Here is a 15,444-nt window from a genome sequence, read left to right as displayed (position 1 = left end):
TGAACTCCATACATTAGAGACAGTGAAGCAGTAATGAATGATAATAACCTGACATGAGCCAATAGAAGTAGATATTCAAGAAATAAATCACATAGAGAAATTAATATCAAATATATATTATGAATATGATTGTCCTACATTTTTCTACCTTTTTTACTTCCTATAAAAATTTCACAGAAATCTAAATTGTTTTTTACTTTCATATTTGGGGTTATTCAATAAAGAATATCTAGCCCCATGCTGAGATATAAATTGGAGGATCTTCCTAAGGCCTCTAAAATTCTTGCACACATATGATAGTTCCTATCTTGCTAATAAGACCACCTTGAGTAAATGGATTTGCAACAGTTAAAGATCAAGTTTAGGCAGCAATCATATCTCTCAGTGGTCTGTGATTCTAACACCAAGGACGGCTTCTGAGGCAAACTTTTGTAATCTTGCATCAACCAAAGTTTTCAGTCTAATATCTACAATTAACATTTAGCTTGCTAATTTTACCTTCTCTAAAACATTTCTAAAATAAAAGCCTATTAATTCAATCATCTCCCCAGAGTATGGGAGTGTGATATAGGCTTCATTAGGATAGACTAACAAACATTGCAGAAAGATGCCTTAATGATCTGTGGTCTTTCCAGTGGACAAATTCAGACGTTTGTTAATGAGAGCAAGGGGAGAGAAGTGTTTCGTACTCTTGTCTCTTAGCATGAGAGGCAAGAAGCACATGAACACAAAGCGGAGTCAAAGTGTTAAACTGTAAATGTACAGCAGATAGTAAGATAATACACAGTCAACACATTTAACTAACAGTCTAAGCAAATTTTCAAGTGATTGCATAAGTGAGCTTGTTCTTATTTTAGTTCTCACATAATTTGATTGTGTTTAACAAGTATTTTTTAGAAATGTATGTTAATTACTAATGCAATATTTTTATTGGGTGAGAAACAATGCAAAATTAATCTTTCTCAAATCTCAGTCTCCACATTAGCAAATCTTCCTTTGTCATCCCTTCCTGAGATCTCAGGCAGAGCTGTCCAGTCACTCTGAGTGTTAAAGCTTTTCAATATGGTCTGCTCCATTTGAGAACTACAGTCTATATCTAATTGTGCCCAGGGCTAGCTCAGCTTAAAAAGTCTTATTTTAGGGAAGGAGCATGTTTTGATTTTTCATTCCTTATCTCACTCTGCTTTCTGCTCTATTCCACTGGGAGAAGGAGAGAGTAGAAGATAAGAAGTATAATCATTTGATACCAAATCTGGTCTCCTTGCAACCTTCACTTGGTGGTCATGCCTACATCATCTGCGTAGTGAGCCTTGAATAATGACTCTGTCATGCAGCGCTCATTTGGGTCCTTCAGGCTTCTCTGCAGGAGGCATTTTCATGTCCAGGTTCCTAATCTTGTGATCATCATTGTATTTACTTTTTCAACATCTTCCTCAAGTCCTATGCCATGTGTCACAGACATTTGTGTACTCTAAAATGGAAGGCCTAGCAGAAAGGCCAAGCCTGCCTGGCTTCCATGTGTGTATTAGGCCACATGAAACTAATGACTCTTTGCACTTGAAATAGTGACAGCATAGGCTTCTCCCCCTGCTGGCCCAATTCTCCTCTCAGCCATCTCTCCCCAATTCTACTTGCCTCTGCTCAACATAAACACAGGGAAGGTCTGCAATACTATTGAATAAGCAGATCTATAGAGGCTTGAATCATCTCACCAATGCCTTCATCAGTGGATTGATCCCCTGGACAAAGGGACCCTGAAAGCAAAAGCCTGTAAGTTTTCTACTCATAGACTCTAAAGAGAAGTTGAAAGAGGTCAAATGCAGTGGCTAACACACATTAGAGAACTAGGCAGCGGGTAGGCTCTCCCAAAATGAATTACCCATATGTGTCACACATGTACTTCAAAACAGAGCCTATATTTTGGTGCCTGCCACATTCAGTGCATTGTGCAAAATGGACTATGATACCACCAGGCATGAGAAATCTTTTTTCCCACCATTGATATTCTCTATATTCCATTTGTGTTCTATTATAGAGGGTGAGTGGCATTACAAGAAGAGAGAGAAAACTGTAAAAGCGGACTTATCTCCCACTCCCCTATAGGACCCTACTCTAAAACCTAGTATTAAATAGCTTTGACTGGAATAGGAAAGATAAAAGTGCTAAACTGGATGTAACTTTAAAGTTTTCATCTGAGTTAGAATCCACTTTTATATTGGATTTCAATCCCAGAAATTACATGAAAAGCTATGCAATCTGCCCATGGTATTTTAAAAAATTGGACCAGGAGACACAAGAGAGCAAGTCTGCACGCACTAGTACCTAACATAGCGAAGCCATTTTACATCTGTGAAGCACCAGTGCAAAGTGTTCCAAAAGTAGTGGCATATTCAATGGGACAAGAGTGCCAATTATTCCCAAGGAAGGACAAATCTGCTGAATAGAGTCCCATTTCTTCATACTTTTTCTGAAAAATTTGAGGAATACTTCCAACCATCTTACCATACATACACTTTGAACAATCTCTTCATTTCTTAGGAAGTAAATAATAAATAATTATTTAGGAGTTTTCAATACATTCTTAAGTTTCCCATATTTAAGTTTCATGACCAAAATAAATTTATTGTTGATAATCTCTCATCAGAACTTGAACACTTGATATCTGAGTTATTTTAAGGGTTGATATTTCAAAGTACTAAAAAAACTAAAAAAAATAATGTGGCAAAATGTGGGCAGTGACCAATCAGAATGGACGCTTTTCTGAGAGACAGAGAAGGCCCTGCAGGTGTCCTCTTTTGCCTTGTATTGACGTTTCTGTTGAATTGACATAAGGAACCTTTGTTGTTTGGAGAAGAGAAACCAGAGATAAGGTTACAAGGGGTTGCATGAGAGCTCAAGGTAATAAATAATTCCCAACTAGTATTTAAGCATTTCAACACTTTCCCAGTTGGAATGGTTGAAATGGTACCTATGTCTGAAGATCAGCCATGTTAACATAACTGAGCATGTAGTTTTATTTATCTTATCTGAAGTCTCATTGAAATGACTTCAAAAGCATATCTGAAAAAAAAAAAAAGTCATGGCATTAAATAGACTACAAAACAGAGTGGAGAATAACACAACCCAAAATACACACAATGGAGGTTATTACAGCAGTAAAGGTATTCTCATAAATAGAACTTGAGAGAAATTCTAAATCCCAGAAAAATCTATCTAATCGTAAAAGGAAGAAAACAAAAGCTATTGTTCAGAAAGTTCCTTCTGGGTTAAAGAAAGGTCTAAGCCTTCCAATTAAAAGTATCCACTAAGTGCAAAGAGAACAAACAAAAAATATACAGGGAACAAAATCAGACATATATAAAGAGGAAATCTTAAAAAGCTTTAGGACAGGGGCCAGAGGGAGTAATGACAAAGGAATGAACATCATGCTAGCGTCACATTTCCTATCAATACTAGGTCTTAGAAGCCATTGGAGAAATGCTTTTAAAGTTCTGAGGGATTTTTTTTTTAAACCAGAATTATAATTCTAGTTAAAATTATCACTATAATTGAAATCCAATAAAACCCCTGAAAGCTAATTGAGAAATATGTATATATAAAATAGATGGCCATAAGTCTATAGGGCCAGGTAGCCCAGATCTAATGGGGAAGAGTTGAGGCAAAATCCTCAGAAAGGAGAGATTGCGCTGTGACCAGATATTGGAGGAGATGAGGATGGACCCATCCAGGCCCTGTGGACAGATGGATAGCACTGCAGTGTGGCTAGCCCTGTACATGAATTCATGAGACTCCCGTTGTCTGACCTTGCTCAGGGTACTTAAGCCATAGCTTGCACCTACAAAAGCACGGCTTAGAATAGATTATTTAAAAGGTTTCTTTCAGTTCTAATTTTTGTGAGTTCTTCATCACAGTCCAATGAGCAAGTGGCAAGGCAAATGTGAAAAAAAAAAACATAGCATTTTTGATATGGGAAATTTTTTTATCCCTTTCATTCAGCTATCAATGTCCTACAGTTAGAGAGTGGGCTCTTTCAAGAGGACAATTCTCTTTTGTGAAGGGAGAAATCTTTTGTTGTTTTGACACTTACTCTCTGCACCTCCCACCCAGGTGTTTATACTGGTTCTATTGTTAAACAAGTATGCTATCTTAGGCATGTGACTTACCTCTTTATGCCTCAGGTTCTTCATTTCAAAAGGGAAGTAATAACATCCCCTTGTTCACAGGGATGTTGTGAAGATTAAGTGCAGGCAAGACAGTTCCAAGCACAGAATGAGTATCCCATAAACATAGATAAATCATGATTAGGTTGAAATTGCTTTTCTTGTTAGATGCTTCTGGTTCTGGAGATCAAGTTTTGCATACCGAAAACGCTCAATATATATTCATTGAAGCAAAGGCCTGTAGACCAATCCCTACACAACCAGAGTAGTTCACAGAAAAAAATAATGAGGACAGTAGCTTGTGTCTTTTACAATGAGAATTTTCAAACACTTATAAAACTAGAAAGGTTAATATGTTGATCTAGGAAAGGAAGTGGTAAAATCAGATGATTTGTCTAATATATCAGAAAGGCTACTAAGAAAGGAAAGACAAGTATAAATATATAAAACTAGCATCAAATAGAAAGTACTGATTTGAATTTTGAAGCTTTATAATACTCATCAGAATTCTTACATACCTTGATTTATCTTGTTTATCTTTAAAATAGGCAGTAGGATTATTCTATAGCTTGCAACACAGGATTAGAAAAAGTTACTATAGTGAAACCTCTAGTATCAAAATAAGTTGATGATATTCACTGTTGGAATTAAGGAAATGTGGGTACAGTGACAGTAAGTAGTCAGGGTTGGCTTTAATCGTCTGTAAAATCAAGACGAGTATTTCTCACAAGAATTGTATAATCAGAAAGAATACACTCTTAGAAAGGTTTGCCCATTCAAAGCATTTCTGTGATAGAAATTATGTGCTAATACATAATGTTCATTTATATCAGTTAGAAATTAAAGAAACAAGCAAGACATGTTTGATAATATTTACTCCTGCTCCAAAATATGATAACCGGACTTTTAAAATCTTGATGTCTTCTTGTGAATAAGCTAAGAGAATAGAATCAAGGCATTTATTGTTCATAGGACATACAGCACCCTCCACTTTGATTACCAAGAACAATTCTCTGAAATAACTGACTTGGTTATGTAATCCACTATGGTTTATCTAATCCATACTGAATTACAAAACAAATTGTTTCTCTTTGTGCTTTGGAACCAAGTTTGTGGGTCAGATTACATTTTCTAGACGCTGTCTTAGCTTCATTTTATTTTCTTTATTTTAGTTTTCTTTTTTTTGGTACACATTTTTAAGCTTTGCTTTTTGTGTATCCTCGAAGTCCCTGTCCATAATTTTTGAAACAAGGCGCAATTGAATTGAATAAGAATAAATATATTTCAAAATAAAGTAACATAATAAAATAAGAATAACAATCTTAAAACTCAGGCTTAAATGTATGTTAACTGGTACAACTTCTGAACTCTAATGTAATTTTACACTTAACAGTAAGAAGCTCATTGAGTGTATGAATGTACTTTATGATAATAGTTACATTTCCCATTGTAAATTGATATTATAGTTATTCCCAAATAACTAAATAGATATTACAGTTAATAGCTCTATCTCTTGCCTGATTTTACCTGACTCTGAAAACACAGATTTAGATCTGCAAATCTGAACACCAGACAGTACATGCTCACTCCTTCATCCTCTCTGAGCAAGGCGCCACCAACTTACTAAATATGTATCTTAATTGCATTTATACTTTAATAGAAAAATATTACAAAGCAACTGAGAGAAGATATAGACAGAGGTTGAACTATTTAAAGTAATAAAAGGCAGGATTTAGATGATGAGTATATACCAGATCCTTTATATATTCTTTTACATTTTCTCAAGATTACTGCAAGACAGGAGTTATTAACCAGGGAAATATAATGAGGAACAGAGAACGAAGCAACGAAGATCACAGTGTTAAATGTCAGAGTTGTTACTGCAATCCAGTCGTTTCTGGCTGCGAGGCTGCATTATTTCCATTACAATCAGATTGTAATGTTATATTAACCAAAGAACATTGTACCTGATTTTAAGTGTTTGGGTCAAAATTGAAGCATAATTCAATTATTTTACCTAAGAAAATCTTGCACATTTATGATCAATTTTTTCCCCATTGTGAGTCCATTGACAATCTATTTTCAATCTCCTCCCAGTCTAAAACCAGAACCTACTCAGAAAATAAATTTATTGTTGAGGAATTTTCTCTTAAGACTTGACCAGTGACGATTAGCTTCATGGCTTTTCGAAACCAAGGATAAAATAAAGCATAAATCAAGGGGTTCATTGCTGAGTTATAGTAAGCAATCCAAGCTAATATTTCAAAAATATATGTGGGTGTGATGAAACCTAGGAAGGCATCAATTATTGAATCAATGACGTATGGCAACCATGAAACCAGAAACGCTATCACTGCGATGCCCAGTGTTCTTGCTGCTTTTCTCTCCCTCCTGGCCACTCTGTCTTTGTAGCTATCTGATGATCCCACAGTTTTATTGCTCATACTTTCCAGTTTTCTAGCCTGTTGTTTAGCAATGAGGAAAATCTTAGAGTAAACAACAATCATCACAAGCATGGGTATGAAAAATAATAGAAAATTTACCAATACCCAACTTTGATTCACTGCACCTTGACAACCTCCCACACAGGTGAGAGCACTGACTAGTTCCTCCAGCCCAACTTCATTTGCACCTGAGCTAAAAAGGGCAAAAGAATAAATGATGGAAAGGAGCCAGGAGAAGGCAATACATATGCCAGAAACAGATATGGTGAATCTGGTTGGATAGCGCAGAGGGTCGCTGACTGCAATATATCTATCCAGAGAAATGAAACATAAGTGGAAGATGGAAGCATAGCAGAAGGACCCATCGAAACAAGAGTGAAATTTACAGTAACTCTCCCCAAAGTACCAGCAGCCTTCCACAGACCTCACTGCACTGAAGGGCATCACAGTCACTCCCACCAAGAAGTCAGCACAGGCCAGGGAGGCGATCAAAAGGTTTGTTGGAGAGTGCAACTGCTTGAAATGAAGAATCGAAATCATCACCAAGAGGTTTCCAAATACAGCCAGCCAAGATCCAAAGCAGAACACTGTGTACAGAATCAGGCGGGGTCCAGGCGAGTAGGAAATTTTGACACAGGATCCATTCAGGTTCTCGAAGCAGAGCTGCGCAGCTGCAGGAGGGGGCAAATCACTGCCCATGATTCTCTGTTTTGACACCTGGGAAAGCTATTATCTTTAATTACCTTTAAAAGAGGGGTATTTACAATATGTCAGTAATTGCAGTACATTCCATCCCAATTGCTTTATAAGCACAAATACTTATTTTCATGTTAGAAACTGATTCATATCTTTATCTCATAAAATCTACTTCCAACTGAATAAGTAGTTAGTTCTTATCATTACCTAAAAATCTGTTTGTTTACATTAAAAAAAAATCTTTCTTTGCATTACCTTGTGCATATCTGAGACGTATTAGTTTTCCAAGAGCTGTTATATGATGCATTTAAGAATGCCATATTTTATTAGCTTTCTTGTCCTAATTTGTCAGAGCTAGAATAACACCCCAAACACTCTGTCCCCTCAGGAAAGTAGCTAAATAATTTCAAATACCCAAAGCCCTTAAGTTTAGATCCCCATAGTGCAATGTGCAGAATGAAAGAAACTTTAAATTACAATTATGTTTTTGTTAAAAAGAAGTTATGCCCTTCTAATATCTTGATGGCGTTTGACCTTTTTGTGAAATAGAAATGGAAAGAGAAATATTCTTTTACTTTAAAATCTATGTCTAAAATTTGAAAGCCATATTGTTTATTTTTACTTATTTTTACTAAAAAGATTTTACGGAAAAGATTTTTCTGATAAATGATATCTGGTCATTTTTATAATCAGCTTTATTATATAACGTATAATTTATATTTGAAAAATTCACCCTTTTTTAGCTAAAAATCAGGATTATCTTTTTATTTATTTATTTATTCACTTATTTATCTATTTATTAATCTGATTCTTCATGGTGACCTTGCTTAATGAAATTCAGTAAGTTTCAGGTATACAATTTAGGAATAAGTCATATATAAATAAATAAATATATATATATATGTACATATATTGCATTGTGTATTCACCGCTCATAATTACATTTCTTTTTATTCAGGTTACAGATGTGACAAATGTATCCAGCTCATAACCACCTCCACAATCAAGGTATGGAATACTTCTAACACCTCAGCAATTTTATTTGAGCCCTTTTGCAGTCGACCTCTTCCCATATTTCCCTTCTTCTGCCCTGGGCGATCACTGATACCCATTCTATCACTACAGAGTAATTCCCCTTGTCTGAAAATCTCATCTAAATAGCATCAAACACTACATACGCTTCTATGACAAGCTGCTTCCTCCCAGATTAGTGTTCGTGGCATTTATTAGGTATACTAGCGGTTGATTCTTTATTATTACTAAAGTGTATTCCATCGTATTAATATATCACAATTATTTTATCCATGTACCTGATAATAGGCTTTTGGACTTGTGTTCAGTTAAGGGCTGTTAAAATCATTGGCATGAGCATTGTATACAATTCTTTGCATAGACATACGTTCTTCCTCTTATTTTTTGGAGGGAAATACCTAGGAGTAGAATTGCTGGATCATATGGGAAGTGTATGTTTAACTATGCAAGAAACTACAAACTGTCTTCTAAAGTAATTGCACCATTTTGTACTCCCACCAGCAATCTATAAATGTTCCAGTTGCTTCAAGTCCTGTTCTACACTTTGCACTGTCCTTTCTTTTTATTTTAACCATCTTAGATAATGTGTAGTAGTATTTCGTTTTTAATTTAGGAATGATGATATTGAGAATCTGTTTATGTAATCACTGTTCTTGAATGTATCCACTTTGGTGAACTGTCTATGAACATTTTGCCTATTTTTAATGAATTTTAAAGTTTTCTTATTATTGAGTTGACAGTTCTTTAGAAATATGTGTTATGAATATTGGACTCTTTATTTCATTGACTATTTTTTGAAAAGTCAAAAGTTTAAATTTTGATGAACACCAATGTATAAATTTCTTGTGTCACAGCTACTTTTTTCCGTGCTTCTTCTAGACTTTTTATAATATTAGTTCTTATAGGTTTATGATTGTTTTCATATTAATTTTTAATATGTTGTGATGGAGAGAGTGAGATTTTTTATTATTGGTAGAAGTTATTTGGATATTCAGTAATTCCAGCAGCATTTCTTGAAAAGACTGTTCTTTCTCTCGTAAATGATGTTTGTTCTTTTGCAAAAACCATTCAACCTTATATGTGTGTCTCTATTTGTGGACTCTATTCTAATCCATTAACTTCTATATTTATATTTCGGTCAATGCCTTATCATCTAAACTGATTGATTTTCTTAGAAGATTTTATTTTCTTTTATATCCCCCCCTCTTTAATTTCTACCCCAACTTTCACACCTGACCTGTGGTTGTTACCATTTCCTCTTATGAACTGAATCCCTGAAGGTGGGGCGTCTGCTCCCACATGCTCCTGGCGTGCACCTGGATTCTGGCACACCCTGTGCATGGTTCGTGACTCCACCTGCGGCGCGAACCCAGGAACTTCTGAGAGTAGAACAGACACGGTACAACTACACTATGGAGCCACCTCCTAAAATACCACCTTTGATATTAAAATTATTAATGATGAGGACTGTGGTTCTTAGAAAACTCGGGTTTCAGAAATATCAAGCTGGTTAAATAATTTGGGAAGCCAACAGGTAATTGCCAGACATTTACTTTAACCAACTATGAGCTGGTTAAAAAAAAAAAAGAAAATATATAGCTCTTTGTTTTATAAATGCATTTATTGGGATTAGGGTTTGTCCAGATTCTTCTTGGAATAAGCTCCACACCTACCACCCTACTCCTACTTCCAGACCACAAGAAGCTAGGCTTTCATCTCTGTCTTTCTTTCTCTGTCTCTCTTTCTTGCTGGCATAATATTTCTTCGCATCGTTTTCATCTGCTGACAAAGGTCTAAAAATCCTAGCTACTGCTCTATTCATTCTCATTTATTTTTTTCTGATGTATATTATGTCATTAATTTACAACTATTAAAGTAGCATTTTTGTCTTAAACTTCTTATTGGAAAATTTTTGTCTGCACTTTCCTGTCTGGCTGCTTATTTCACTATCACAAACAACTGTATTTCACCTTTCTAATACCATTCCATTATGTATTCATCTAAACATTTCTCTGTGTACTTTTTAAAGCTTTTTTTCCACCTTAAAATTGAAAGCGTCGTGAGGGTAAAGATCATATCTCTTTGTTTCATTACTTTGCATGCAACTCCTGGTATTCAATAAATATATATTAAATAGAAAAAATCATTAATGAATAAATCTCAGAATAATGGAGAGAGATACAAAGTTATTTCTTTACCAAAAGTGAGAAGTGTTATATGATCCTTTTTATTGCCTAGAATAATAGTTCTCAGTGGGGCAGGCTATTGAGCCATTTGTGCCCAGAGAACATTTGTCGACGTCTAGAGACATTTTTGGTTTTCACATCTGGGGAGATTTTATTGGCATCTACTGGCATCTAGTAGTAGGGATCCTGCTAAAAGCCTGCCAATGTACAGGACAGATCTTCATAGCAAGAAGTTCTCTGAACTCAAATGTTCATAGTACTGAATTTGAGAAAGTCTGGCCTACACCTTTCTCTACATGAGCGCTGTCACTACGAAATTAGGCTCTCAAAAATATTAGCAGGAATCTAAAAGATTATTCGGTTCAGAGTGTGAAATTTCTTGACGAGGAATCAGATGGCCAGATGGATTCATAATAATACCCACGGCACTCTTACACCTTGAAAAGCAAGTTCACAAATATCTCTAAGGTCACAGCTCTGCAGTGGGAAGAGTCTGAGCCCTTCCTTAGGAAGGCTGAATAAGGCTTTTCCTTGCTTTGCAATGTTCCAGCATTCCAGGGATGGCAAATGACCAAGGAACGTGTTCCCATTTTACAGCTTCCTTCTCATTGTTTGACTTCTTTTAGCATTGGGAAGTTCTATCACCTGGAACCACAAACCAATGTGTAGTTCGAGGGTTTCCTGCCCCTTTCTCACATTCAGGGACATACTTGGCAAATATTCTTCCAGTGAAAATGTCTTCAGAGGAGAACTGACCTCTTTTCTACCAGCATCTCAAACTGCTGGTGTATATAAGCACCATGTTGTTTTCTAATGCTTTGGTGTAATATATTCCATCAATCTCAACTGGTCTTCAATGTATGTTACCTTTTTCTTTTTGTTGGTAACCACGGCAGATGCAAAAACATGATGCATAACAGGAGAGAACAAGCCAAGTACTGACCCTCACTGCTTGCACCCTACTGCATCTCTAACAAAAACCCAATAAGTTGGTGTGTCAATATTGAAAACAGAGGAACTACTCAAGTCTAAAAAGAAAAAAATCTTTGTCCCAAGAAATACAACAACTAACCTACTTTAATGTAAAGAGCTGTTTTGTAGAATAACTTTCTTGATAATCGCTGTTAAAAATCATCTTTCAATTTCACAACTTGCACTACCGAACCTCCATCTAGGGATTTGTCCATTCTTGGTGTCTGTTTAGGAGAAGGACTGCATGCTTTAGGCAGGAGCCTAGGCAGACAACCCAGAAACAGACGAGAGATGATCCTTCAGCCTTATAAATCCTTTCTAGAACAGTGCCTGTGGCATAGAGGAATTCTGGAGGTAAAAAATAAAAACATATATTTTTGACTAAAAGGAAATTGTATCAGATGAAGGGAAACAATCATTAGTTGAAATTAACTTCCAGTAAAAATTGTACCTATAATTTTTGTTGGATCGTATTTTGTTAAACATTTGAGATTTATAATAATAATTGGTAAAGTGAAGAAAATATGAGTAGTAATAGCTGATAATTTCCTCAGTCATCTTGGTGTATTTATGTTTTCTCCCCCAGGAATACTGATATTAGAATCTCATAGTTCTCATGATAATCAAGAAGGACCGAATTCTCCCTTTGTAAAGAGAGAATCATGAGTAGCAACTCGTCACCCCCTGCAGCTGCGGAGCTGTACTACGAAAATGTGACCGAATCCTGTGTGAAAATGCCCTCCTCGTCCGGACCCCGCCTGGTTCTCTATGCACTGTTTGGCTTTGGGACTGTGCTGGCCGTGTTTGGAAACCTCTTGGTGATGATTTCAGTCCAGTATTTCAAGCAGCTGCACTCTCCAACCAACTTTCTCATCGCCTCCCTGACCTACGCTGACTTTCTGGTGTACGTTAAGGTGCTGCCCTTCAGCATGGTCAGGTCTGTGGAGAGCCGCTGGTACTTCAGGCAGAGCTTCTGTACTTTCCACACTTGTTGTGATGCGGCTTTTTGTTACTCTTCTCTCTTCCACTTGTGCTTCATCTCCATCGACAGGTACATTGCTGTTACTGACCCTCTGCTCTATCCTACCAGGTTCACGGTGTCTGTGTCAGGAATATACATCAGCATCTCCTGAATCCTGCCCATTGCATACAGTGGTGCCGTGTTCTACAGTGGCGCCTATGACGATGGGCTAGAAGAATTAGCTAGTGCCCTCAACTGCATAGGAGGTTGTCAGACAGTTATAAATCAAAACTGGGTGTTGATAGATTTTCTATCCTTCTTTATTCCTACCCTCATTACGATCATTCTCTATAGTAATATTTTTCTTGTGGCTAGACAACAGGCTAAAAGGATGGAAAATACTACTGGCAATACAGAATCATCATCAGATAGTTATAAATCCAGAGTGGCCAGGAGGGAGAGGAAAGCAGCTAAAACACTGGGGGTGACCGTGGTAGCATTTATGATTTCGTGGTTACCTTATAGTATTGACTCACTAATTGAGGCCTCTATGGGCTTCATAACTCCTGTTTATATTTATGAGATTTACCCTTGTTGTGCTTATTATAACTCAGCCATGAACCCTTTGATTTATGCTTTATTTTACCCATGGTTTAGGAAAGGCTTAAAAGTTATTGTAAGTGGATGGGTTTTCAAACACATTTCATTAGCAATGATTTTGTTCTTTGAACACATGTAAGCAATTAGATTGAGATAGTTGAAGATATCTTTACACTGTCCAAATAAAATGAGTTTTTGAAAATCAAGTCATTGACTATTATTATAAAGAAAAAACATATTCTTCAAATTTAATAAGGTAAATCAATGTTTTTCAATTATATTATGTGTACTTCCCTGTTACTTCCCCCAAAATACTTATTTGACTAATAAATGTTAAATCCTATTTGTTAAGTGTTGCAGAGCTCCCCACACCCCACTCCCTGCAGACACTTCCCTCCCTCAGTTTTCTTTTTTATTCCACTGACAGTTCCCTTGCTAACCAAAAAACATCTTTGTTTTCTTTGATTTCTTTTCTTCTTTCCTTACAAAGTCGTCTACTCACTCTCAACTTGTCAAAACTTTCTCGGTGATTGACATCATGGGCTCTGGCTTTTTTGTTGTTGTTGTTCCTTCCCCCTTTGCTTTGCTTAAATTCCCCAGGGAAAACATTTGGGTAGCAGTCAATCTATTATGCTTAATGTCCATGGTGTCTGTGTCAGGAATTTGCTTCAATATCTCATGACTTCTGCCCCTTGCATATAGGTGTCCATGAGGATGGAATGTAGGAATTAGTAAGTGCTCTCTGCTCCACAGGTCATGTCAGCTTGTTGTAAATTTAACTGGATGTTGATAAAATCTTTATTATTTTCACATCTCACATGTTAAGAAGATTAAATATATTTTGGGGGGAGCTGGAAAACAGAATTGAAAAAATTGAAACTACTAGTAGAAAATAGCTACATTATCAGGGAATTGTAAGACCAAGGTAGCTAACAGAGAGAGAAAAGCAGCTACTACGTTCGGTTCACAGTTACTGTTTTTGATCTCATGGTTACCACATGTATTTGATTCATTCACTGAATGGTTTTTGGGTTTTATAATCCCTTCTTATGTTCATGAGATATTTTATTGGTTCAGTAATTCTAATTCTGCTCTAAATCATTTGATTGATTGTTTTTTTACCCTTCTCCACAAGAGCAATAAAACTTATGAGTGCCAAGTAATAAATGAGAGTTTATCAACCATAAGTTAATTTATAAACAAGCCTCAATTTCAAATTGATGGTTTGAAAGATTTGAAGTTGATATGGTTACCTATTGGAAACTTCTCAATAATTTTGACATGAAATACAGTGCATGGAAATGATTCATTAAATTGGTGAGAAAAAATGGCACCTCATTTTCTACATCATAACCTTTATGCTTTCTCTTGGTGAATTGAACTTCTCTAAGTATTTGATAGAAATGTATCTACAAGAGTGGTGAACACGAAGCTCATAATTTCTAGTGTCCTCAAATCTACACACTTCCCTTCTCTGTCAGTTGTTAATTATTTTATCTTTGCAGGCCTCCCGTATCTTTTTTACCTTGCCTACCAACCTTATCTTTCTGTCATTTTCAAAGGTTTCCTGATTCTGTCTTTACTGTGACAATTTTGTGTTCCTTGTCTTTCTGTGGACTTGGCAATTTTGCTTTCATTTTGAGAAGCTTGTTTCTGAGCGTCGGCCTTTCTGGAGCTCCTAGAGGTCTCTGAGCCATATACTCAAGCCATTTTGACTTAGGACAAGATTCATATTTTATATGTTTGGGGCGTATTTTGTGATCATGGAAATAACCATGAGCAAATGGTACAATTTTTGCAACAGAGATTGTCTCTTGAATGATTGTTTTCTCATTCCATGAGGTGTGTTGTTCTACCTGTCAGCATGATGGACTTCAATTTTCTGTCATTTTCTTTTTCTAGTAATACTATCCAAAATTTATACATTTTCCATGATAAAAATTACCACGTATTGTAAGTTATGGGAAAAAGATGGAATTTTCAAGAAATGTTGATGTGTCATATCACCCTGGGAGACTATGTTGTTAAGTATCTTGTTTCATTCATTTCAGAAAACCAAAACTGATTTCTTTCAGATGTTAAAAAATTAGAGACATTTTTCACTGGTAAAATTATAACAGAAAACCCACCGAAATTTATGCACTCAATTTAAATATTTAATCTTCAAAGAAAACAGTCATCTTAACGGGAAAAAAGACTAACAGGAAAAATCATGGCACTATACATGATGAAATAGGGTTAATAGGTTTAAAAGGGCAAGCTTTTTACAAAATAGTAAGGAAGCAATAAGCATTACACGAAATGAATGAATAGATCATTTTTCAGAGGAAAATTACAAATAGCTAAAAAAACATTAAAATGCCAATTGTACAATAATTTTAAAATATAATAGA

General features: G+C 35.8%; 3 protein-coding genes across 3 annotated transcripts in view; 2 read left to right on the top strand and 1 right to left on the bottom strand.

Annotated features, from left to right (window-relative positions):
• Positions 1–6,260: 6,260 nt before the first annotated feature.
• LOC120594190 (trace amine-associated receptor 7a-like) lies at positions 6,261–7,303 on the bottom strand. The gene has a single exon (XM_039852202.1). It carries the CDS (start codon positions 7,301–7,303, stop codon positions 6,272–6,274), a length of 1,032 nt encoding a protein of 343 aa, XP_039708136.1. The 3' UTR covers positions 6,261–6,271.
• A 981-nt stretch (positions 7,304–8,284) lies between these two features.
• Positions 8,285–15,444, top strand: part of LOC120594189 (trace amine-associated receptor 6-like) — a 31,401-nt gene continuing 24,241 nt past the window's right edge. Inside the window, exon 1 of the mRNA XM_039852201.1 lies at positions 8,285–8,308. The gene's annotated coding sequence lies outside the window, so the exon portion shown is untranslated. The remainder of the gene's footprint in view (positions 8,309–15,444) is intronic.
• Positions 12,153–13,351, top strand: LOC120594186 (trace amine-associated receptor 6-like). The gene is given in 1 exon segment (XM_039852199.1): positions 12,153–13,351. A coding segment is annotated over 1 exon segment (1,038 nt). The 3' UTR covers positions 13,191–13,351.

The sequence above is a fragment of the Pteropus medius genome, unplaced genomic scaffold, assembly GCF_902729225.1.
Source record: "Pteropus medius unplaced genomic scaffold, Ma_sr-lr_union100, whole genome shotgun sequence".
NCBI classification, from domain to species: Eukaryota; Metazoa; Chordata; class Mammalia; order Chiroptera; family Pteropodidae; genus Pteropus; species Pteropus medius.
This window is presented reverse-complemented; position numbering and strand designations above follow the sequence as displayed.